Raw genomic sequence first — 25,711 nt, forward strand, 5'->3', positions numbered from 1 at the left:
TCAAATTCCAAATTTTGAATATATCCCCCCAACCCCCTCACACCAAAAACAGGGAAGACGCACAGTCCTGCCGCATCCATAGAACATAACGCTATTATAATACAGAAGCAGAGCATACAGGCAGAGATCAGCCCCGAAGGCTTTCTTCAGGGGACCCCGCCGCTGCCCCATATGGCTCCCATTAGGATGAACATTAGCGGTCGCCCATTTTATTAATTGCTTATATTTATATTCTGCATATGCCGTTCATCTAGAGCGGCCCTGGAACATAGGCCCCGTGCTGATCTGATTAGCTGTGCTCCGGTGGGCATGCTTATATTAAGGGTGAACCAATTTCCAGACAAAATCAGCTAATAGTGCTGGAAGGAAAAGCCAGACCAGCAGAATTTCGTATCTATCCAGTGTCATAAATACTCTGTGCTGCTGTAAACCTTGCTTCTTCCATTAACTAGTATGAGCTCCCATTAGTTTCCATTCCCTTCTTCACGTCAGGATACTTTCCTGGCACATATAGCTCTGTCCTCACGAGCATGATCACGAGTGGAGAAGTCACTGCAGCCCAAAAGATCTGCACATGCCTCTACTGAAATACTCTGTGCTGCTGCAGAACCCTGCTCTCTTCACCCTCAGTCTGTGACTTCCCATTTGTCTCCATTCCCCTCCACCCTTTCCTCAATATTATACATGAGTACTACAAAGAACAGCACACTTCTCTTCTGAAATACTCTGTGCTGCTGTGGAAGCCTTCTCTTCATACCCGGTAACTCCTTTTGGCCTCCATTCCCCTTCTGCTTGTGGATATTACCAAACTTTAACAACGGAGGCAGGGAACCTACTTGTTCTTCCTGCACGGGAACTTGGGTTTGGGGAAGGAGCGGAGGCGGCTGTTTAGCAACAATTAAATGAATGTGGCCAGAAGACTTCTGCAGTAGACCTATGGCTTCCTGGTGCGAGACGTTCGTGTCCAGGGGGGTGTAGTTAATCGCCAGTATCTGATCATTCTCTTTAAGCCTTCCATCCCTGTAAACAGTAAAAACACATAGATGCATTGCTTTTATTTGAACTTAAAAGGAGTGCAATTCATTCAGAGGAACATCACACACACGGCTCTGCTGTTCTCAGTAAAAACTTAATAGGGGACCTTCTATTACCTCCATATACTCAATACTAGGTCATATGGTCAGAGCGTTCCTGGTAGACAATTTCTTTAATAGCATCCTGCTAAAATCCATTCTACAAATATATGTAATCTACATACAAAAGGTTGAATCACAGTCCATACATTACTTTGCATATTGAGTTCCATCCTGTATTATACTCCAGAGCTGCACTCACTATTCTGCTGGTGCAGTTACTGTGTACATACATTACATTACTTATCCTGTACTGATTCTGAGTTTTGCAGCAAGACACGGAGGCTCATATTGCTTTCTCCTTCTTTACTGTCCACCAATAGCAGCAAAGAGAAAAAATTTATACAAGGAACCATAGCAACCAAGGTCCCTCCCCACTGGCCCCTATAATAGGCCTCTCTTCCTCTGTAACTTCCTCTTTCTTTGCTGCTGCCACCAGATAAGTACACTGAAATTTCTTTATCTGTGATTTGTATTTAATCAAGGCTTTGTGCTTTTATATATTCGCACTCTTAACCCAGGGTGACTAACCCTCTTTTGCTTCCAGCGCTACCCTCTTGCTTTGTTTGCCACTTTGCAGGCCTCTGCGCTTATTCCCCGCGCTTTATTGTGCCTCCGCTTGCGCTCCCCGGCGCCCCCCTTCACTACTAGCTGCCGCTCTCTGCGGCGACCCGTTTCGCCTGTGCGGCGCTTCCCCTCACCTTCGTCACTCACCGGAGCAGTCTCCTCTCGTCCCTGGACGTTTGGGAGACGGTGGCTCCTCTCCCGGTCTCCAGCGGCGCCTCTCCTGAACACCTCCGGTAGTCAGGGCGGCCGCGGGATCTCGGCGGCCATCTTGGAATACCTTCAGTGACCCGGCCGGCTGCGAGATCTCAGCGGCCGTTCTGTAATAGCTTACCGCATTTCGCGGGCTTTGCAGCAGGGCTTCCGCTACCTCTGTCACTTCCGGCCCGGCTTACATCTGCTCCTGTGCCCTGCGGTCGGCGGCTCCTGCTCTCTGCCTTAGATCCGGTCACTGTTTATATCAGGTGCTTTTAGTTGCAGCTAGCGCATACTATTAACCAGGATTACTTCAATCTCTAGACGTTATTGTGGGATCATGTCTACCCCTAATCCTCTGCTATCAGTATGCCCCCCTCCCCCCCCTGAGGGTCACAATCCCACGGATGTGGATGCACAGGCGCTGGCTTTACAGCGCTCTGTATCAGACGCTATCATGGCGGCCATGGGTTCCATGTCGACTATATTGTCGCAAACCATTACCCATGCTCTGTCCGCCCAGCCAGCTAGTAGGTCCTTGCCAGACCATAACACTTCTCCGCAGCCTACCTTGAATGAACCTCCTGTGCCACAGGAGACTTTGACTGGTGCGCATCATGCCACCCCAGAGACCGTCCATAGTTCACGGAAAAGAGCCTTTTCCCGCCAGGCAGAACGGGCGCAGACATGGAAGTGCGCTAGAGTACAATCACCGGAAATGTCTGACTCAGAGCATCAGACGAGGAGGCTATTGCGGACTTTGATTACGGGTCAGAAGAGGATGTCGCCCTCCCAGTGCAGGGTCCTTCTACATCCGCTACTGTGGCCTCCTCTGCCAAAGATGTGGCATCCTCTTCTAACGCTAATCGTTCAGAGGCTCTGCTAGATGCGCCAGGCGAACGCATGTTCGACCCTGAGGCTCTGCATCATCCGCGCTCGGCGGAATGGCTCCCCACTGAACATGTGGGGTCCTATTTAGAACATTGGGTACGTCACCCTCTTAACCGTGAGACACGGAACAAGCTTAGGGCCGAGTGCCCCAGGCCAATAGTGCCTAACAAAAGTGTGTGACACCCCCATAGTTGACCCCAAGATGTCACAATTCTTGGCCAAAACTGGCTGGAACCCTAAGAAGGGCCTGGATTCAGCTCTCCGCAGCTGCCAGGACAAGGTTTTGGATATCTTTGGCCCAAGGGCAAAGATTTTTGAATTGGTTGAAGCAGCTAGAAATGAGGGCTCTCCAATAGACCCCGAGGAACTGCAGGGTTGGACCCAGAGGGCAATTTGTATTGCCGGTAACGCCAATACCTCCTTGGCAATCGAGAGGCGCAAAGCCATCTTGATTAAGATCAACCCCAAGTTGGCAAATTTGACTCTCACTGAGGCGGGTAAGGACGCCCAGGGTCTCCTCTTTGGAGACTCTTTCATTAAAGATATGAGCCGTTTTGTGGGTACTTTTACCGCACTTGACAAGGCCCAAGCCAATATGCGCAGAGTATTTCAGGGACGGGTCTCTCATCGGGCCGGCAGTAGTAGGGGCCGCCTGTCCGGCCGTGCAAACTTTCAGGCCCGTGGCACGAACAGAGGTTCTGGTGGTCAACGACCGTCATTCCAGGACCAGCGTAACCCGTCACCTTTCTTCTCCACCAGAGGAAATCAATGGAGGTCTCGTTCCTTCAGAGGAAATCCAAGCTACCGCAGACCCTTGGGTAAGTCCTCCCCAGATCGGGGATTCTATGGTCCCTTGTGTAGGGGGCAGACTCCATCTTTTTTCGCATGCTTGGAGCCTCATCACCTCAGATCCATGGGTACTTTCCACGGTCAGGGGATTTCACATAGAACTCACGGGTTCCACCTCCCTAATCCCCTCCCCTCCACCCTTACCTTTGTCGCGCCCAGATTGCGCTCTGGTGGACGCGAAACTGGTTTCTCTCAGGCAAAAACAGGCGATAGAGCGAGCGCCCCCTTTTGGGAGAGGGGTGGTCAGCAACATCTTCCTCGTCCAGAAAAAAGGGGGTCAGATGAGACCTGTCATCAACCTCCGCGCTCTAAATTCGGTAGTACGCTACCGGCATTTCAAGATGGAGGGGATCCACCTCCTTCGGGACTTGTTAGTTCCCGGGGACTGGATGGTAAAACTGGATCTGAAAGATGCTTATCTGACGGTCCCAGTGGCCATGCATTCCAGGGATCTTCTCCGGTTCCGGTGGAGAGGAGAAATCTGGAGGTTCACCTGTCTACCATTCGGACTGTCATCTGCCCCTTGGTGTTTCACCAAGTTGCTACGTCCGGTCGTGTCATGGTTGAGGACACGGGGCGTGCGCCTTATCATCTACCTGGACGACATCTTGCTGATGCACGAGTCCAGGTCGGGACTACTGGAACATCTCCAGTGGACAGCGAACCTACTTTCAGATCTCGGGTTCCTCCTCAACAAGGAGAAGTCTTCTCTCATCCCATCCCAGAGGATGGAGTTCCTGGGATTCATGGTGGACTCGCTCTCGGAGTCCCTCAGTCTGCCGGCGACAAAGTTACAAGCCATCCGCAAGGAGTTGAGGCATGCTCTTCTCATCCCCAGCCTCTCATTGCGTCACCTAGCTCGCATCATCGGTTTGCTGGCCTCATCGATTCAGGCGGTGTTTCCGGCCCAGTTACACTACCGGGCTCTACAACGGCTGAAGATCGCCCATCTTCGGACCGGTGCCTCCTTTGCGGACGCGGTGGTTCTGGACTCGGAGGCCTGAGAGGAGTTGAGTTGGTGGATCGCCAATCTGGAGGCGTGGAACGGCAGAGCAATCTTCGGATTTCTGCCGGAATTGACCATCCAATCGGATGCGAGCCTTCAGGGCTGGGGCGCCCATTGCAATGGGGTCTCCACCGGGGGAGCCTGGTCGGCGGAGGAATCCCTCCTCCATATCAATGCCTTGGAACTACTGGCCGGTTCATTTGCGGTGAGGAGTTTCTCCAATGGGATCGCCAACGCGTGCATCAGGCTACGGATGGACAATATATCGGCGGTCCGGTATGTCAATCGTTTGGGAGGTACCCACTCGGCAACCCTGGCTCGGTTGGCCAAGGATTTTTGGTCGTTTTGCCTGTCCAGAGACATCATGGTACAGGCAGAATACTTGCCGGGGCTGAGCAACGTTCGTGCGGACTGGAACTCACGCTACCTAGCGGATGGCAGCAATTGGCAGTTAGACCCACAGATCTTCTCAGCAATCTCGGAGTTATGGCGTCCGATGTCGGTCGATCTCTTTGCCTCTCGGCTCAACAGGCAACTCGTCCGGTTTTTCAGCTGGCGTCCAGATCCGGAAGCGGTGGATGCATTTCTCCAGGATTGGTCGGTAGCCCGCCTTTATGCTTTTCCTCCTTTCTCGATGATTCCGAGGACTCTCCTCCAGGTCCAACGTCACCTGGCGGATGTGGTGTTGGTGGTTCCGTTCTGGGGGTCTCAGATCTGGTTCCCTTCACTGATGAGGATCCTGGTGGAAGTACCTCTTCTCCTCCCGACCCGTCTGGATCTCCTACGCAACCCTCAGGGTCTACACCATCCACTTCTCCTAGACGGATCCCTACGGCTGTTAGCGTGCCGGATCTCCGGACACCTGGAGCTGTCGAGGGCATTTCGGCAGCAACTCGACAGTTACTGGATAACGCATGGGCTCCCGGTACCAGAAAGTCTTACCGGGCAGCCTGGAGAACTTGGGCTAATTGCTGCGTGGAACGGGACTTGGATCCCGTTTCGGCACCTGTAGCCCACCTACTGGAGTTCCTCACCTCTCTCTTTGAGGCGGGGAAGGCGTATCGGACCATCAACCTTTTCAGGTCCGCTATTTCTTCTTCCCATGCTGGGTTCGAGGGTGTGCCGGCTGGTCAACATCCTTCTGTGTCTCGCCTTTTGCGTGGGTCAAGATTGGCTCGCCCTCCTCGACCTAGTTTTTCCACTACATGGGACGTCTCCCTGGTCTTATCCTTTTTATCCTCTTGGCCCGAGAATTCTGCCCTTACACTTAGGCAATTATCCGCAAAGTTGTTGGCATTGTTTTGCCTTATTTCTTGTAAAAGGGTCTCGGATGTGAGAGCCCTTGACTACGACGCTCGTTCGTTTACCCCGGATGGGGTCACCTTTAACATTTTGCGTCGAACCAAGACTAACATTAGGTCTGTCTCCTATCCCAGTTTCCCTTCCTCTCCGGTCTTGTGCCCTGTGGCTTGCCTTAAGGAGTACGAATCCAGGACCTTGTCACACCGGTCTTCCGCTGTTTCCCAATTGTTTCTGTCAATCCGACATCCTTTTGGTCCAGTTTCTAGCCCTACGTTGGCGAGTTGGCTCAAGTGGGTCATGTCTCTTGCATGTATCGACACTTCTATCTTCACGGCCCACTCTGCACAGGGTGCCTCTGCCACTGCCTTGGCGGTTTCGGGGGCCAGATTGGAGGATGTCATGCGTTTGGCGGATTGGTCGAGTGTTACCACATTCAGAGAATTTTATTTTCGCCCTCCGTCTAATTTGTTTGCTTCTATTATAGACAGGCTTTGAACTTGCAATATGAAGCCTCCGTGTCTTGCTGTAAAACTAAATGGTTTTCCTATTCCATGACGTAAAGTCATAGTTTTATTAAAGACACGGAGGCGAGTATTGTCCGCCCTATTCCCTCCCTTGGGTTTTTTCGCGGTTTTGTTACAGGGGTCATGAGAGTATTGCATCTATGTATTATTAACCTTTTAAGTTATTTGGTTTTAGGTATTTATTGTCCTAAATGTTTGTTTCATTGCCATTGTATCTCATGTTATTTATTGCAATTTATATTGTTCTTCAGTCACTTGACATCTGTTGAGTCAGTTGAGTAGATGGTTTTCGGACTTTGTCCTGACATGCTGGTTTCACCTAGGCCTATGGTCTGTTTTTCTTTTCCAGGATGAAGTTCTTTCCATTCTAAGATGCCGTGTTACCGGTTGAGGTCTCTTACAGTTTAGCCAAGTCGGCTAGTTGAATGCGCTTCAGTGGCGTTGGACTTTCCGTTCCAGTTAAAGTTCGGAGTTATCGTTGGGATGTTCGTGATGTCAGCACCAGGTTCTCAAAGAAAGAGGAAGATCCTGAGGAGGAGTGGCCTATTATAGGGGCCATTGGGGAGGGACCTTGGTTGCTATGGTTCCTTGTATGTAAATTTTTTCTCTTTGCTGCTATTGGTGGACAGTAAAGAAGGAGAAAGCAATACTCGCCTCTGTGTCTTTAATAAAACTATGACTTTACGCCATGGAATAGGAAAATCATTTAGTTACATCCTGTATTATACTACAGAGCTGCACTCACTATTCTGCTGGTGCAGTCGCTGTGTACATACATTACTTATATCCTGCACTGATCCTGACTCCAGAGCAGCACATTGTTTAAGCAATTGCAATGCATCTAACATTAAAAAAGAAAAAATAATCAACTGTGCAAAAGTCCAGATTGGGAATGTCTCACTCTTTTGTGCTTGCAGTCCCTGTGCAGACCTATGTGTCTCCATGGATACAGACTACACGTAAACCCTGTGTAGTCAGATTCTGCCATCCTGCAGGATTTCATCCGCCTCCTCTGGCAAGACAGATGTAAAAGTGGAGGACATGACTGCAGGATCAGACTATAGAGGTTTGACTGTAGTCTGTCACTATGGGGGCACATAGTTCTGCATGAGAGCTGTATACACAAAACCAGAAGGATATTTGAACAAGACTATTTGTAAAATTGCTTCATTTTTGTAAGTAATAACAAATCTGGATGCAAAGGTCTCCACACCCTTTAAAATATCTCTTGTACCCTTGTATCCCTTACGCTGATCCCATCACACCTGCAGTAAAAGATAAAGCTGTCTGCACGACTCGTTAAATTCATACAAAAGTTGCAGACTGACTTGTAAAAGCATAAATTATATTTTTTTATTTAGTTTACTCCAAGAAAGGAATAGTCTTGTCTCGTCTTGGGAAATCACCTCCAAAACGAGGAATTTTCCACCCACTTTTTATGTTCTGAAATCTTAACAGCCGCATTATGGCATCTGGTATCAATGACCAGTATGGAAAGCACTGACCTTACCCGACCCGCCACATCATTACCCACATTACTACATCCAGCCATTATAAAAAAAAACAAAAAAAAAAAACTCTGTCACAGAACATTACCCTCCCAGCCAATCTCCCTCCCATACGTTTTCTATCATGTTGATGGCTGGAGATTCAGACTGATGCAAATTATGGGTCTTGGCCATGTTACATAAACAAAAAGCATTATAAATTGATCTGAACGGTGGGGGGGAAAAAAAAAAAAAAAAAAAAAACACACACACTAATATATATATATATAGATAGATATAGTGAGAGAAAACAAGAAATTAAAGTAAATAAAAATTTAAAATTAAAAGATTAAATAATAAAAATAAATAAATATAACATTAACCCAAAGGATACCAGTGCTGTACATGTACGGCGCTGGAAACTGGGACAGAAATCCCATCGCCGTACTGCTACGGCGCTCTGATGAGCTGCAGGGGTCCGGCAGTCACTGATAGCCGGACCCCTGCCATATGCGCCGGCATCGGTGAAAACATTGATGCCGGCGTATTAACCCTTGCACTGCCGCTGTCAGCGCTGACCTCGGCACGTGCGGGATCCAGACAGGTGCAGGGTGGCCATAGGGACAGGGACCAGATGGCGGGGAAAGCAGCCCGATGCCTCACAAAAAGTGTAATACCAAGTGATCAAAAAGTCTTATGTACCCCAAAATAGTACCAATCGGACAGTCATCTCATCCTGCAAAAATGAGCTCCTACCTAAGACAATCGCCCAAAAAAATAAAAATGATAAACATATGAGGTATCGCCGTATCCGTAACAACCTGCTCTATAAAAATATCACATTATATGCCCCCTCAGATGAATGCTGTAAAAAAAAAAAAAAAAAAAAAAATATGCCAAAACAGCCATTTGTTTTGTCACCTTGCCTCACAAAAAGTGTAATACCAAATGATCAAAAAGTCTTATGTACCCCAAAATAGTACCAGACAGTCATTTCATCCCGCAAAAAATTAGCTCCTACATAAAGACAGTCGCCCAAAAAAATATAAAAAAATAGGGCTCTCAGAAAATGGCAACACAAAAAATGGAATTTTGTACTTACGGTAAAATCCTTTTCTCGTTGGATGCATAGGAGATACAGCACCATGGGTATATGCCCAGCTGCCACTAGGAGGCAGACACCAGAAAGGAAAAGTGATAGCTCCTCCCAGATGGGCTATACCCTCTGCACAGACACTAAACTAACCAGTAGGTCCTAAAGCAATAGGAGCATTAAAAACTCAGAGCGAAAAGTGAAGCCAAAATGTCCTAAACCAGGAGGACCATTATCAAAAAAGGAGTCCCGGGAAACCTGGAAAACCTGAACAAAGAAAAAAACAACAACAAGGGTGGGAACTGTGTCCTCTAATGCATCCAACGAGAAATCAATTTTTCTCGTGAAAGGCATTGGGGGACACAGCACCATGGGACGTCCCAAAGCAATCCCTAATGGTGGGAAGAGAGACAGCCATGCGAAGAACCTAGCACACAGCCGCTTGCAGAACTTTGCAACCCAAACTGGCATCAGCAGAGGCCAAGGAATGGATATGGTAAAACCTGGAAAAGGTGTGAACTGAGGCCCAGGTGGCAGCCTTGCAGACCTGGGAAGCGGAGGCTAGATGCCGGATCGCCCATGAAGCCCCGACCGCCCTAGTGGAGTGAGCGGTCAACCAGAAGGGGGGTCACGACCCTTCGCCATGACCTGATCCAACGGGAGATGGTAGCTTTGGAGGCTTGTAAACCCTTACGTGAGCCTCAGGGACGACAGAGAGAGAGTCAGAACGATGAAAGGACTCCGTTAACTGGAGATACAGCCGGAGCACCCGAACCACATCCAGACGGTGGAGAGACCGCTCTCCGGGATGAGAAAGAAGGCACGACAATCTCCTCATTAATGTGGAAGGAGGAAACCACCTTGGGCAGAAAGGAGGGAAATGGGCCCAGGACAATCTTGTCCTGATGAATAACCAAAAAGGGGGACCGACAAGAGCCGCCAGCTCGGACACTCTGCGAATGTAAGTAATCGCGACTAAAAAGGCAACCTTAAAGTTGACATAAGAAAGGGAGACCTCCTTTAAGGGCTCGAAGGGAGAGGGCTGAAGAGCATCTAGGACCAAATTTAAATCACAGGGTTCCACCGGAGAACGGAAGGGAGGGACGGGATGATCAACCCCCTGACTCAGAGATCGCGGAACCTCAAGACCGTGGCTTCAACAGCCACACTGTTAAATGAAGCCAAGGTAAACTCGGGTGGAATAGAGGACCTTGCGAAAGGAGGTCGGGACGCAGAGGCAGCCACCATGGAGTGTCGGCGAGCAGGAAGACAAGATCTGCATACCACGCTCTGCGGGGCCAGTCCGGAGCCACCAATATCGCTGGGACCCGATCCATTTTGAGGCGTTTGAGTACCCGAGGAAGAAGCGGAAGGGGAGGGAAGATATGCAGGAGACTGAATTGGGACCACGGGAGCACCAAGGCATGCACCGCCAGAGCCTGAGGATCCCGAGACCTGGCGACATAAAGCATAAGCTTGTGATTCAGACGGGAGGCGAAGAGATCCACATCTGGGAATCCCCAACACTGACAGAGCTGTTAAAACACCTCTGGATGGAGAGACCACTCACCCGAGTCGAGTCGCTGGTGACTGAGGAAGTCAGCAGCCCAATTGGATGTAGACCGTGGAGAGAGCGGGAACGTGTCCCTCTGCCCACCGCAGGATGCGAGAGGCTTCCTTCAGGACGCTGCGGGTACCCCCTTGGTGGTTCAAATAAGACACCGCTGTGGAGTCGTCCGTCTGAATTCGGAAAGGATGACCGCGGAGGAGATGAGTTCAACAGGACAGAGCTAGATAAATGGCCCTGAGCTCCAGGATATTGATCTGAAGGGAGCTCTCCCATATCACCCACTGACCCTGGGCTGTGGGAGACCCGAAGACTGCCCCCCAACCTGCCAGGCTGGCATCTGTGGAGATCACCTGCCAATGGAGGGGAAGGAAGGATCTGCTGAGAGAGAAGGTTAGTGGATTCAGCCACCAGCGCAAGTCCTGAGGGAACAGGCGGATCGGCGATTGAGGCCTGATGGAGACTTGTTCCACCGGGCAAGAATTGAGAGTTGAAGGGATCGGGTGAGGAATTGGGCATAAGGAATTGCCTCGACGGTGGCAAGCATCTGGCCGAAAACGTGCATGCACACCCTGATGGACAGAGGAAACGGCTCGTGAAGGCCACCCCCGACTGGAGAGCCACTACCTTGTCCTGAGGAAGGAACACTCAGCCGAGGCAAGTGTCGAGGACCATGCCACGAACAGTGTGATGTGGAGGCTGGACAGGTTTTTCCCCCGGGACGGAGCCTTCACCAGAAGGTCGTCCAGGTAGGGTATTACAGCAACTCCCCTGGCACGGAGAAGTGTGACGAGGGGAGCCAACACCTTGGTAAAGACCCTCGGGGCATGGGTTGAATAGAACCATCCTTTTTGGGAAAAGTTAAGAGGTTCGAGTAAAACCCCTGAAAACGTTCCGAGGTCGGGACAGGAACAATCACTCCGTGCGCGTAAAGGGAATGAATGGCCTGAAATAAAGCGGCCGACCGGGAGGGGGACCTGGGCGGTGACGACTGGAAGAACCGACCCATTGGAAGGGCGGAGAATTCTATCTTGTATCCGGAGAAAACTACTTCCAGAACCCATGCGTCGTCCACACTCGCGCTCTATTAATCCTGAAACGACCCCCCACTCGAGTCGCCCCATGTCATGCAGATAACTGCTTTGTAGACTAGGGTTTGGAAGGCTTAGGGCATGCGTGCCAGGAAGCTTGGCCTTGAAGGAAAGACGAGCAGTCTTTGTCTTGACGGGAAGAGGAATCCCGAAAGGAGATTGCGATGCAGACATAGGACGGCGGCGGCGGGGACAGTTCTGGGGCAGGAGGGAACTTTTCCTACCCGTATCCTCAGAAATAAGCTCCTCTAAACGTTTCCCAAAAAGCCCAGGAAGGGGAGAGATATGAGCGCCTTTTTGAAGGCGGCATCGGCTGCCCAGGCACAAAGCCAAACCATGGCCACAGAGTCAGCAGCCGTCCTGCTAGAGAGGTGTGCCGATTCCAGGGAGACATCACAAAGGTACCGGGATGCCTGGAGAAGATGAGAGGAAAGGAGATGGAGCCCCCCCCCCCCCCCCCCCCCGAGTAGCATGTTTGGCCCATACCACACAGGCCTTTGCCACCCATGACGCAGCAAAGGCAGGACGGATAGCGGAACCCGCTGCGACAAATGCAGACTTGGACAAGGAGTCTATCTTCTTGTCCAACAGATCAGACAAGGAAGCATAGTCGGCCAAAGGAAGGGTGGTGGCCTTAGCAAGTCGGGCCACTTGTGGGTCTACCTGAGGAGGAACAGACCACATAGTAATGGACTCCTCGGAGAAGGGAAAGAGGATGTCCGAACTCTTGGCGGGCTGAAGACATCTATCCGGGTGACGCCACTCCTTGGCCAGGAGTGCGTTCAGATCCACATGGTTAGGGAAAACCAAAGCGGGGCACCTAGAATGGCGGAAGGATACAGATTCCTTAGCCGAGGAGGAGGGGTCTTCCTGCATGTGGAGAGCGTCCCTTAATGCCCTGATGAGATCCTGCATGGCCGCAGCTAGGGCAGTGCTCTGCTCTGATCCGGAATCAGAGTCAGAGGAGTCCCCCGAGTCGGCGAAAGGTGCGGCAGGGGAGGGTTCGTCGCCAGCCTCATACAACATCCTGGGGGTGACCCAAGGAAGCCGAGGAGAAGCGGGACATGGTTGTGACAACCCAAGGTAGTTTGCGGGACCTGGTGTCTGAACGTGAGCGTGCATGTACGCGGAGGAGTCCCTGGGAGGTGGCACAATTTTGGCAAGTAAGCGGTCCAGCGACTTAACCATGGATTGGGAGAGTCGGGCAAGGTTCCCTATGGCTTGGGACAGGGAAGAAGCCCTTTTAGGAGGCACCGAAGGAACCGACACAGAAGGGCTGGTCAGGGCGTCCTTATAGGGTCTGGGGGCAAGGCAATGAGCACAAACAGGTTCAGGCTGACTGCATGGCAACTTGTTATTACAATGGGCGCACGTATAACACGTGGCGACCCCGAGGGGGGCTGGGGATGGGAGTCCTCTCTGGAAGAGGACATCAAGGCTGGTTGGGAACCTGAAAAAAAGGAAAAGCAGCCAGCCAGAGGCTGTCCTACTGGACCCCAGGTGCTGTGTCCCCGAAGAGGTGCTGCAGCAGTCGCAGGGAGTGCCAGGATGGCTGCAGGAGAGATTGGAAAGCGTCCCTCAGGAGAGCTGTTAAGATGGAGGCCCAGAAGAAGAACTACCGGTAGCAAGAACAAATCAAACTCTGCCCCCAGGCAAAAGTCCGCACTTCACTGGGATAGGAAGGGGGAATGGAGACCCCTCCCCAGAACCGAGAGAAGTGGAGAGGGGCCAAGAAAAAGGCCTGGGAAGCAGGGGGGGCGTGAGAAGGATGCGGCCTAGGCGAGGAAAAGGCCTCGATTAATGGAGCCAGAAAAGGAGCGCCGTCTGCGAAACGCAACCGCGAAAGACCGGGGTCCCTCCGGAAGGAAAAAAAAAACAGGTGTGGGGGCTCCTGGGGAGAAAAGTGATGCTTAGGGGCAAACGGAGCACCAGGGGCCCAAGGGCAGGGCAGATAAGGTGCGGCCTATAAAAATGATAGACATTAGGTATAGCCGCATCCGTAACAACCTGCTCTATAAAGATATCACATTATATTCCCCTTCAGGTGAATGCTGTAAAAAGAAATTTGAAAAAAACTATGCCAAAACAGCCATTTTTTTTCAACCTTGCCTCACAAAAGGTTTAATACCAAGCGATCAAAAAGTGTTATGCACCCCAAGATGCATCACCTCATCCCACAAAAAATGAGCCCCCACATAAGACAATCACTTAAAAAATAAAAACCAATGGCACCCATACACCTATCCATCAAAATCTGCGCTGCAGAAGCCATATGGCGCTCCTTCCGTTCTGAGTCCTGCCATGTGCCGCCACAGCAGTTTACCACAACATATGGGGTGTTGCCGTATTCAGGAGAAAATGGGTAACAAATTATAGGGTGCTTTTTATCCTGTTACCCCTTGTGAAAATGAAAAATTTGGGGCTAAAGCAACATTTTATTGGAAGAAACAAAACTTTCCATTTTTACATCCAAGGGGGTCAAAATGTAAAATGCTTAGGGGGTCAAAGTCACTTTTTGAGGGTTTCCACTGTAGGGGTACGTCAGGGTCTCTTCAATTACAAAATGGTCCCTAAAAACAATTCTAGCGAAATCTGCCTCCAAAATCCCTATGGCGCTCCTTTCCTTCTGACCACTGCTACGTGCCCATAGAGCAGTTTACCGTCACATATGGGGTATTTCTGTAAACTGCAGATTCAGTATAATATATATTGAGGTTTATTTTGCTGTTAACCCTTGTTGTGTTCAAAATTTCACCTCCATTTTCTTTTAATTCTTGTGGAACACCTCAAGGGTTAACAAAGTTTGTAACATCAGTTTTGAATAATTTGAGGGGTGTAGTTTCTAAAATGGGGTAATTTATGGATGGTTTCCATTATGTAAGCCCCTCAAAATCGCTTTATAACTGAATTGGTGCTTAAAAAAATGGTTTGGGAAATTTTGTTAAAAAAAAAAAAAAATTTGAAAAATAGCTTCTAAGGCCGAATGCACACGGCCGTGAGCGGTCCGTGGTAACACGGGCTGGATTCCTGCTGAGAGCGTCATTGGTTGCTATGATGCCGTGCGCTTTCTTCTGCCGCCGCAGTACAGTAATACACTGGTATGATCTATACCAGAGTATTACTGTACTGCGGCGGCAGCAGGAAGCGCACAGCGTCATAGCAACCGATGACGCCGTGCACTCCTGCTCTCAGCAGGAATCCAGCCCGTGTTACCACGGACCGCTCACGGCCGTGAAACATGGCCGTGTGCATTCGGCCCAAGCCTTCTAACGTCCTAAAAAAAATAAAATGACATTTACTAAATTATGCCAACATAAAGCAGACATATGGGGAATGTTGATTGATAACCATTTTATGAGGTATCACTATCTGTCTTAAAAGTAGAGAAATTTAGAAAATTGTGAATTTTTCAAAATTTTTTTGTAAATTTTGGATTATTTTATAAATAAAGGTGAAATATATTGACTCAAATTTACCACTGTCATGAAGTACAATGTGTCACGAGAAAACAATCTCAGAATGGCTTGGATAAGTAAAAGCGTTCCAAAGGTTTAGGAGGAACCGACACAGAAGGGCTGGTCAGGGCGTCCTTATAGGGTCTGGGGGCAAGGCACTGCGCACAAACAGGTTCAGGCTGATCGCATGGCAACTTGTTATTATAACGGGCGCACGTACAATACGTGGCGACAACCGAGGGGGGCTGAGGATGGGAGTCCTCTCTGGAAGAGGACATCAAGGCTGGTTGGGAACCTGCAAAACCCATACGGTCGTCTGCATGAGGCCTTGAGGTGAAAAGTGGCCTGGTACTGAAAGGGTTAAAACGTGTTAAAACAATAAAAATGAAATTAAAATAAAATACATGAAAGAAAATGCAATTAGAAAATTAATAAACATTAAAAATGCAAAAAATAATACAAATAATGAGATCTAAAATAAATAAAAAAATAAGAATAACAATCTATACATGAAAACATAAGGTACATGAAAAAAATTTAGCAAAAAAAGTTTTTTTTTATAAAGTAAATAAAGAATAAATTACATTAAAAAAAATGTAAAAACCGAAAACAATGCATTTAAATCTTACCTGTCTGCAAGGCTCCCAGCCTGAACCCCCTTGATAAACACCCCGCCATCTCCCACACTAGGATTCTTGAGCGCAACGACGCTGAATCCGAGGCCTCCTACAGGAGGTTTTTCGATATCTATATATTCAATTTGCCTGCCCTAATGAAAAACAAAAACAAATAGAGTTTTGATTTGTTGAGACGATGTCTCTGCCAGCGCGTTCAATCTGCTCCGGAGAGAGCGCTGAACTAGGAGAAATTTATATCCTGTAAGACAGAACAAACTCAGCACTTAGATAATAAATTAATTCTGCGGAGGATCTCACTTCATTACTTTCCGTGAAACAGAGAGCACCACATGCAGTCCGCGCTGCGCCGAAAAACCTCGGGGAATTTCCCAACTCTTTTCACACTTCATTCTCCAGCTAAATAAAGTTGTACGATAAGTTCCCGCTTAAACAAGGGCAGAATTAAATGCTGTTCGTCTGCACAGATTCCTCATTATTTTAGCTGGAAATAATGAACTTGTGACTTCGTGCTCCTCGGAGGCTCTCCGCTATTATATCCTTTATTTTTTAAATTACTTTAATTAGAGGACAACACAAAAACATTCCATGTGGTTTATGGGGTCATCCAGACTTCCTTCAAGGGGAAATGTCAGCATGATTTAGGCACCTAAACTATCAGCAACTTGTCATCCAGGACAGTAACAGGTTCCCAATGATGTTCTTCTCGATTCCAGCTACGGGAACATGCAGAAAAAAAACCCACGTGGGATAGAGACAACAAATCATGCAAGCCGGTATCCCTCCTATATGAGTGATGTCCCACAGGCTCATCACAAGCCACCTCCAGCGCATGCGCAGATGATGCCTAGGCCAGTAAACCCTGCTTCCCTGCGCATGCGCTGGATGTGACTTGTGAGGACTGTCCCAGCCTGTGTGACATCAATTAAGTCAGGAGGGATACAGGCATGGGAATGGAGTGTTATTTTTCTGCATGTTCCCGATCCTGCAATCAAGAAGAACATCATTGGGAACCAGTTATTTCCTGTTATACCAGGCACAAAGCCTTGCAGGGCTAGCTCAGCTGAATATAAAGATACTTTTCGCTTAGCTATTGGTTGCTTCATTCTGGAGGAATACACTTGAATACATATGCAAATGAGCAGTTAAGTGCACAGAGGGAGGGCCCAAGCACCCTTGCTCCCCCTGCTTCCTGTGCCAGCCCCTCCCTCTCAGTCTTGATCGACACAACCAGATACAATGACTGAGCAGGAATCTGGCCTTGTCAATCAGGAAGGAGAGGGAGGGGCTGACAGAGGAAGCAGGAGGAGCAAGGGTGCACAGAGTGGCTTGGCTCCACCCTCAGTGCACTTAACAGCTCATTTGCATATGGATTAAAAGGACTTTTCCTCAAGAATGAAGCAACAGATCAGTAAGTGAATGGTATCATTACATTCAGCTCATGTAGCAGTGGGGTGATGGGAGTTAGGGTCTGGGAACTGAGCTCTAGACCCTTCCAGAAAGCGAGTAATGTGGTCGCAGATCTACATGAGTAAAAAGCACGCCCTCACCTGTATCCGTGGGGAGAAATCCTAAGGCCCCTTTCACACGGGCGAGTATTCCATGCGGATGCGATGCGCGAGTTGAACGCATTGCACCCGCACTGAATACCGACCCATTCATTTCTATGGGGCTGTTCACATGAGCGGTGATTTTCACGCATCACTTGTGCGTTGCGTGAAAATCGCAGCATGCTCTATATTCTGCGTTTTTCACGCAACGCAGGCCCCATAGAAGTAAATGGGGTTGCGTGAAAATCGCAAGCATCCGCAAGCAAGTGCGGATGCGGTGCGATTTTCACGCACAGTTGGTAGGAGACGATCGGGATGGGGACCCGATCATTATTATTTTCCCTTATAACATGGTTATAAGGGAAAATAATAGCATTCTGAATACAGCATGCATAGTAAACTAGCGCTGGAGGGGTAAAAAAAAAAATAATATTTTTTTTTTTAACTCACCTTACTCCACTTGCTGGCGCTGCCGGCATCTCGTCTGTCTCCTTCTGTGCTGAGCATTCATTCCAGGACCTTTGATGACGTCACTCCGGTCATCACATGATCCATCACCATGGTAAAAGATCATGTGACTTACCATGTGATGACCGGAGTGACGTCATCAAAGGTCCTGTAACTGTACTTAATGCTCACCACAGGTCCTATTCAACAAAAGGAGACAGAAGGAGATGCCGGCTCCGCGATTAAGTGGATTAAGGTGAGTTAAAAAAAAATTAATTTTTTTTAACCCCTCCAGCGCTAGTTTACTATGCATTCTGTATTCAGAATGCTATTATTTTCCCTTATAACCATGTTATAAGGGAAAATAATAATGATCGGGTCTCCATCCCGATCGTCTCCTACCAACTGTGTGTGAAAATCGCACCGCATCCGCACTTGCTTGCGGATGCTTGCGATTTTCACGCAACCCCATTCACTTCTATGGGGCCTGCGTTGTGTGAAAAACGCACAAAGAGGAGCATGCTGCGATTTTCATGCAACGCACAAGTGATGCGTGAAAATCACCGCTCATGTGAACAGCCCCATAGAAATGAATGGGTCTGGATTCAGTGCGGGTGCAATGCGTTCACCTCCCGCATCGCATCCGCGCGGAATACTCACTCTTGTGAAAGGGGCCTAAGGGTTTGAATGTACAAAAGGATCCAATGGTGGTCTCAGGTTCTGACACGATAATGGGGCCCTCCCATGGTCCATGAAGTTCAGCAGACACCCTATCTAGATCTGGAGTAGATCACTAGCTACAGTGGTTGTTTTTATTTTTTTTTATTGTTCCGGTTTCCATATTTATAAGCTTCCTAATTCTTAAAGAACCTACGTGAAGGCGGACCCTCAAAATAATTTCCAGGTACGGGCTGGTGTACATTTCAGGTAGAACTTAGGCCATGATTAATGTACTAAAAGTTGCAAGATGCCACAGAAAAACAAACAAACTAATACAAAAAATTAATACATTTGCACTCCAGCAAAGTAGCATATAGACTTGATAAATTACCTCTTAAAGGGATGTTCACACTGAGTTTTTTTTTACCAGCTGATTTGGTGCAATTTCTGTTTAAAGAAATTGCCGGGTGGCCATGCATAAACCACTGCGTATTGTTTTCAGTGGGAAGCTGTGGTTTATAGCCGTAACCATGCTAAAAAGGAACATGAGAGGTGGTTACTGAGAGGCCACTTGGCGTTGTTGTATCAGCACCAAATTCAACTGATAAAACTCCCTTAGTAGTATTTTCCTGCACTGAAAACAAAATAAAACAAATGTTTAAAAATATATATATATATCTTCATTCTTATTTTTGTTTTATTGTTACATTTTTTTTAAGCTCCGCCATTTTTTTTTTTAAATTTCAGGATGAGATGCGGACAGAGCGTCACTCACCTCGGCCAGCTGCTGAATTTTTCTGGTGAACTCATCTGCGCCCGAGTTGGGGTTGAGGAGAGGAAATCTAGACGAGACGAAGTTGTCAAAGGACAAAGAGTTGCTCTTGTTCCCCAAGTGGGCCGAGGAGTCGGCTTCAAATACCAATAAGCCTTTCTTTGTGAAATCAAATTCTGCAGAACGGTCGGCTGGCATGCGATTCAGCTGGAGAAATACAATTGATTCCAGCCAAATTAATTAAAATCCACATTACGAGTAATAAAGCTGAAAATTCACATTAAAGAGGCTGCAATTACAGATATAAAATATTTCCAGGATCTCTAAGAATTAATGAATTGCAGATTTTTCTCTCTCATCAACGTTATCTCATACGGTTAGTTAGACATAACCAGTTCAGGTTATAACTAGTACCAAACCCAAATAGTTCATGAGTTATATACTCCTATTACCTCCGGAGCTGCATTCAAAATTCTGCTCACTTTATCTCTGAAGTTGCATTATTTCACACCTCCTGTGTGTTTTGTGCTTGTGATTTGTTACATGGCTAGTACGGTTGGAAAAAATATATAAATATTTCCACCAAGTTAATCCAAGGGAAGGATGTGGATGAAAAGATGAGAGAGGGGTAAATCTTAGAATTTTTTTCCCTGCTATTGATCCAGAGGAAGGCAATAAGACAATCTGCTCCAAGAGGAAAATTCAATTCAAGTTTTGCTCAAGATAGATATGTCAAATTAAGTGTTCCCCCAATGATACAGTGTTTATACTGACCCTTTTCCCGGAACCCAGGTAATGTAAAAATATTTTTAAGGGGCTTGGTCTGAGGTCCAATATTAATATAGGGGTCTGGTCTGGGGTCCGACAGTAATATAGGAGACCCCTCTGAGGTCCCATAATGGTAAAGGGGACTGGTCTGGGGTCTGAACTTAATTTAGTGATCAAAAATTGATACAGGGGTCTGACCTTAATATAGAGGGTCAGAATATATATTTGCAGATTCTTCTCTGTGGTCTGAAATTAATATACTCGTAAACGCCTGCATCGGGGTCTGGCCTGGTGGCAATATAAGAGGTTTGAATAGGGGGTCTGGTTTGGGATTTGATATTATTACAGGGGACTGATCTGGGGTCTGAAATTAATCTAGTGGTCTAAATATAGGGGGGTCTTCTCTGGGGTCTAGTATTAAAATAGAGGGCTGCATATATTTAGAGTGTCTATTGTCTGATGATATAGGAGTCCGGAATATATTTAGGGGGTCTGAAATTAATTAAAGGGTTTGGTCTAAATTGACTATAGGGGAGTGAAATTAACATAGAGGGTCTGAACATATTAAGGACATCTGTGGTCTGAAATTAATTTAGGAGTCCAGTCTGGGGTCTAATATCAATACCGAGATCTGATCAGGTCAGATATAAATTTGAGAGTTTGGTTTGGGGTCTAATATTAATATATGATGTCTGAATATATTTAGGGGGTCTTGGGTCGAAAAGGCCGCTCACTTTTTTGCCCCGATCTGCTGTTCACCCTCCCAGGTTGACCTTCTTAAAATTAGCTCCTAGACGATGGAAATGGAGGTTCTGCAGCAGTAAGGTGCACATAACAGGTTTACTGCAACTACGCCGCCGCCTCCTGCGCTCCATGTTTGACACAATTTACGCCAATCTCCCCCTTGGTTGCCAAGACTGTTGACCCTGTGGGGGTCATGCGAGACGATAACCGCCCCCCCCCCCCCCCCCCCGCCTACCTGTTCCTTCAGTTGTTTGATTGACTGCTGCACGGTCAGGATCTGGTTAAACAGCGGGCTCGCCAGCGTATCGCGCAGGATACACATCTTCTCATGGTGCGAGAGCTCGCCCTTGTCTTTCAGTTTCTTCTGCAGACGGTCAGTGATTTGCAGAACTTTCTGCTTGTCCACGGAGACCATGCCTAAAACAAGATCATCGTCAGCACCGAATCCCCCTTTACCGAAGATAGGTGTACCAGTAAGTTGATTTTTGCATTAGGACCAACATAACAACTTGAACATAATGGTACACCCAGCAGGTTTGGGGGGGGGGGGGGGGGGGGGGGGGGGGTAGTGTCCATGCCATAGGCTGTAATATACAGCTGTCATTCCGCTTTAAACCCCTTAAAAGCATTATAATATTACATTATATAGCATTATTATATAGCATAATATAATAGAGTTTTTCCCCACTCCCATGTAAAAAATAAATTTAAAAAAACCATCTTAAATCACTAATACATAGAATTAAATGAATACATTATTTATATAATGCGGTCTATGGTGTAAAAAAAACACACAAAACATAAATAGCAGAATTGCAGATTTTTATTCTATCCCCTCCCAAAAAACCTAGTACATAAAAAATGAATAAAAGGTCATCAATACATTACATACACCCCAAAATGGTGACAATAAGAACTACAACTGGTCCTTGATGAAAAAATAAATAAAATAAAAACACAATTATTGGAATGAGTCCGTGAAACAAAAATTCCAGATCTTTACCTGTGTCAAGAAATTCTGGCATCTTCACAGCTGCGGAGGATCCACTCTGGAAATCTGCGAGGAAAGACGAGAAAAAACTATGGCTAAGGCCTCTTTCACACGAGCGTGACGGATAGGTCTGGATGCGTTCAGTGAAAATCGCAGCATTTTGCAAGCAAGTCAGTTTTCGTTCAATTGTTCAGCTTTTTCCGCGCGGGTGCAATGCGCGTGATTTTTCACGCGTGTGATAAAAAACTGAAGGTTTACAAACAACATCTCTTATCAACCATCAGTGAAAAACGCATCGCACCCGCACTTGCTTCCGGATGCAATGCGTTTTTCACTGACGCCCCATTCACTTCTATGGGGCCAGGGCTACGTGAAAAACGCAGAATATAGAACATGCGGCGATTTTTCACGCAACGCAGAACTGATGCGTGAAAAAATAAATAAACAGACCCATTGAAATGAATGGATCAGGATTCAGTGCGGGTGCTATGCGTTCACGTCACGCGTTCACGTCACGCATTGCACCCGTGCAGAAAACTCACTTGTGTGAAAGGGGCCTAAGGGTTGTGCCGGAGAATTATTCCAGCCTTTTTTATTTTTATAAGCAATCGAGCGCCTGTAAAAGCCCTTCAAGGGCATGTTCGCACATGGTTGATAAACTGCGAATTTTCGTGGAATTGCAGATCTAAAATCCAGTGTATGACAGGAGCAGTAAAGTGGATGAGCGTTTACAAAATTTCATCCACGAGCTGCAAAAAATAAAATAAAAATAAAAATCTGCTGGGTGCATTGACCTGCAGTTTGGCTTTCAAATCTGCACCATGTCATAGATGTATCATAGATGCGGTGTCGGACTGGGAGGCCTAAAGCCCATCAGTAACATTCATTCTGGGGACCACTATGAAGCTCACATAGGGTCTCGGCTCAGGATTGGGGTCCCTGCAGCAAGGCAGGTTCCTGGGGTAAGGGGATACTAGTTGGCCTGCTTCTGTATCCACCTGAAGCATCTATAATAATTAACTGGGTATTTTTTTCAAATAATCTACCCACTTTTTATATGGATATAGGCTGGTTGATATGCTGGGCCGGGGGCCCACCTTTGTCAGGGGCCCACCGGGGGATTCACCTATTCCCCTGTGGGCCAGTCTGAGCCTGCATAGATGTGAGTCCCACCTCTAGGACCAGCACCTACATGGAGAACGGGGTCCTCTGAGCTTCTCTCAGGTGTGTCCCCGACTCCCACAGAAGGGAGCCACGAACACGAGCAGCCGTGTCCAGGGGGTCGGGGGGACCCTCATTCTCCCCATAGGTGCTGGTTCTAGAGATAAAACGTATGTCTATCAGACAGTTATAGCATATCCTGTAGACATGCCATAAATGTCCTAGGTGAGAGTACCCCTTTATAAAGGATAACCCAGACTGGAAGCACTGTAGCAAACTCTCAGCTGTGAGAAGTAGCAAGACGAGAGTGCTGTTAACAGGGCAGATAGGCTTGTCACAATATATACCAGTATAGGTTTAGTACAAGTGGCCTAGACTGATACATTGTGACGAACAGCGAGGCTGGGTCATAAGGAGACATAGGCCTCATGCACACGACCGTTTTTGTGTTCCGTAAAATGGGGTTCCGTTGTTCCGTGATCCGTTTTTGTTTCCGTGTGTCTTCCTTTATTTTTGGAGACATGAAGGAAAGTAAAAAAAATCTAAGACAGGTTTGCCATGCAAATGATAGGAAAAAAACGGACGCGGACGACAATCTTGTGTGCCTCCGTGTTTTTTAGCGGTCCCATTGACTTGAATGGGTCCGCAAACCGTTTTCCGTGAAAATAATAGGACAGGTTATATTTTTTTGACGGACTGGAACCACGGACGCGGATGACAAACGGTGCATTAGCAGAGTTTTCAACGGACCCATTGAAAGTCAATGGGTCCGCAGAAAAACACGAAAAACGGCACAACGGACACGGAATAAAACAACGGTCGTGTGCATGAGGCCATAAGGAGACATTTTACTAGGTGTTGAAAGTAAACAAGCATGTTTTGTATTCCCTGACAGTAAGCAGAGATCTTGGACATTTGGATAAATTACAGAACAAAAAATATATTAAAAAGTCTGAGAAAAATCCACCCTTCAAGAAAAAAAAAACACATAAAAACTCCCCCCATGTGAACAAGCTCTAAGGCCTCATGCACACGGCCGTTTTTTTTTCCCCATTTACTGGCCGTTTTTTGCGTTCCGTATACGGTCCATATACGGAACCATTCAACCACTCCGTATGCATTCCGTTTCCGTATTTCCGTTTTTCCGTTCCGTTTTAACATAGAACATGTCCTATTATTGCCCGCAAATCACAGTCCGTGGCTCCATTCAAGTCAATGGGTCTGCAAAAAAAACGGAACACATACGGAAATGCATCCGTATGTCTTCCGTTTCCGTTCCGTTTTTTGCTGAACCATCTATTGAAAATGTTATGCCCAGCCCAATTTTATCTATGTAATTACTGTATACTGTATATGCCATACGGAAAAAACGGAACGGAAAAACGGAAACACAACGGAAACAAAAAACGGAACAACGGATCCGTGAAAAACGGACCGCAAAACACTGAAAAAGCCATACGGTCGTGTGCAATAGGCCTAAGGATCAGTTTTGCACCAAAATTTAGGAATCACTGGGAGTAAAGCTCCACGGAGCGAGTGCGGAGAACAGATGGTTGTGAAAGGATTGCAGCCTGTTAATGTGATGACTGCCGCAGTCATACGCAGATAAGGGGAAGGCACCGAAGCTCCAAATATTGGATCTTATATTAGGGAATTGCATTCTAAGCAATTTTCACTGAACGGGGACATGCGATCCTACCAGAACACATAAAAGGGTTATCCAGGAATCTGATATTAATGGAGACCCCTTGGGATATTCATCAATATCAGACCGGCAGGTTTGAAGAGGAGCTCCGGTCTCTTCACAGCTTACCAAGGACAGCGCCGTACATTGCATAGTGGCCATGCTTGGTATTACATAGGACAGAGCTGCGCCAAGGCCATGTGACCGAGATTTATCACATATCATTCACTTTGATGCAGTTTTTCAACACAAGAATCTGTGCAGAAAAAACACACATCGTCCACAACGTGTGCAGGTAGCAGTACAGGAAAGCTGAAGATCCCAGATAACTGCATGAATAGCAACTCCCTAATAAAATGGTATCACAATAGATTCCACAGGACTACAGAGAAGCCAGACCCTTCCCGATGGCATAACCCTACTGAGGTGACGTCTATGGTGACAGCGCGTCAGGTCATGGATGACAATGTACACGGCAGCAGCAAGACAGCGAGAGACCAAAGAGGAATTGCACAATGACCAATCAAACCTGGGGGACTGGGAGGACTCGGCCGTGGTCACTGCACAACGTGGTCACTGCACACAGCTCAGAAATAGGATTTTTTTGTTAAATGTCCCTTTATTACTGTATAATGGAAAGTTCTGCAACTTTCTAATATATTTTGCTTTAATTAACCAACATTGTCAAGATTTCTGCTTGCAGTCAGTGAACAGGAACATCCCTGTTTACATTGAGGTAGAAAACATATACAAATCTAACACCTCACAGCTGAGGGTTTGTTACAATTGTATCTGGTCCAGACAATATTCAATGACTTGACTCCAGACTGATACATTGTAACAAACTATCAGGACAGGAGAGATCAGTGCTGCTGATGTGTTTAGCTCTCAGAGGATTGTCTACACTGGGTACAATCAGTGGCGGATTATAATTGGGGCGTTTGGGTCTGTATCGCTGGGGGCCCCCCCCCCCCCAACGCTGACCCAAACACACACAAACTACGGCGGGGCACGGGAGCGCATAGTTCCCTGCCCCCCCCCGATAACCAATATAGGCTTCAGGCCTAGTAGGCCTGAAACCTATGCGGTAGTAAGATCCCGGCGCAAGCGGTCGTGATGACGTCATCGCGTGCCTGTGCCCG

The 25,711-nt window shown here is 47.4% G+C and overlaps 1 protein-coding gene across 5 annotated transcripts in view; it reads right to left on the reverse strand.

Annotated features, from left to right (window-relative positions):
- The window catches only part of PATJ (PATJ crumbs cell polarity complex component), a 193,764-nt gene that overhangs the window by 158,377 nt on the left and 9,676 nt on the right, over positions 1 to 25,711 (reverse strand). For all 5 annotated transcript variants that reach the window (XM_040408093.1, XM_040408092.1, XM_040408091.1 and 2 more), the window contains exons 2-6: positions 21,737 to 21,790; positions 20,969 to 21,150; positions 19,225 to 19,428; positions 15,787 to 15,926; positions 837 to 1,020 (exon numbers count right to left, since the gene is read on the reverse strand). In XM_040408093.1, the coding sequence (XP_040264027.1) occupies positions 837 to 1,020; positions 15,787 to 15,926; positions 19,225 to 19,428; positions 20,969 to 21,150; positions 21,737 to 21,758 (732 nt within the window). In that variant the 5' untranslated portion in view covers positions 21,759 to 21,790. The remainder of the gene's footprint in view (positions 1 to 836; positions 1,021 to 15,786; positions 15,927 to 19,224; positions 19,429 to 20,968; positions 21,151 to 21,736; positions 21,791 to 25,711) is intronic.

This window comes from Bufo bufo, chromosome 9, assembly GCF_905171765.1.
Source record: "Bufo bufo chromosome 9, aBufBuf1.1, whole genome shotgun sequence".
Classification (NCBI taxonomy): Eukaryota; Metazoa; Chordata; class Amphibia; order Anura; family Bufonidae; genus Bufo; species Bufo bufo.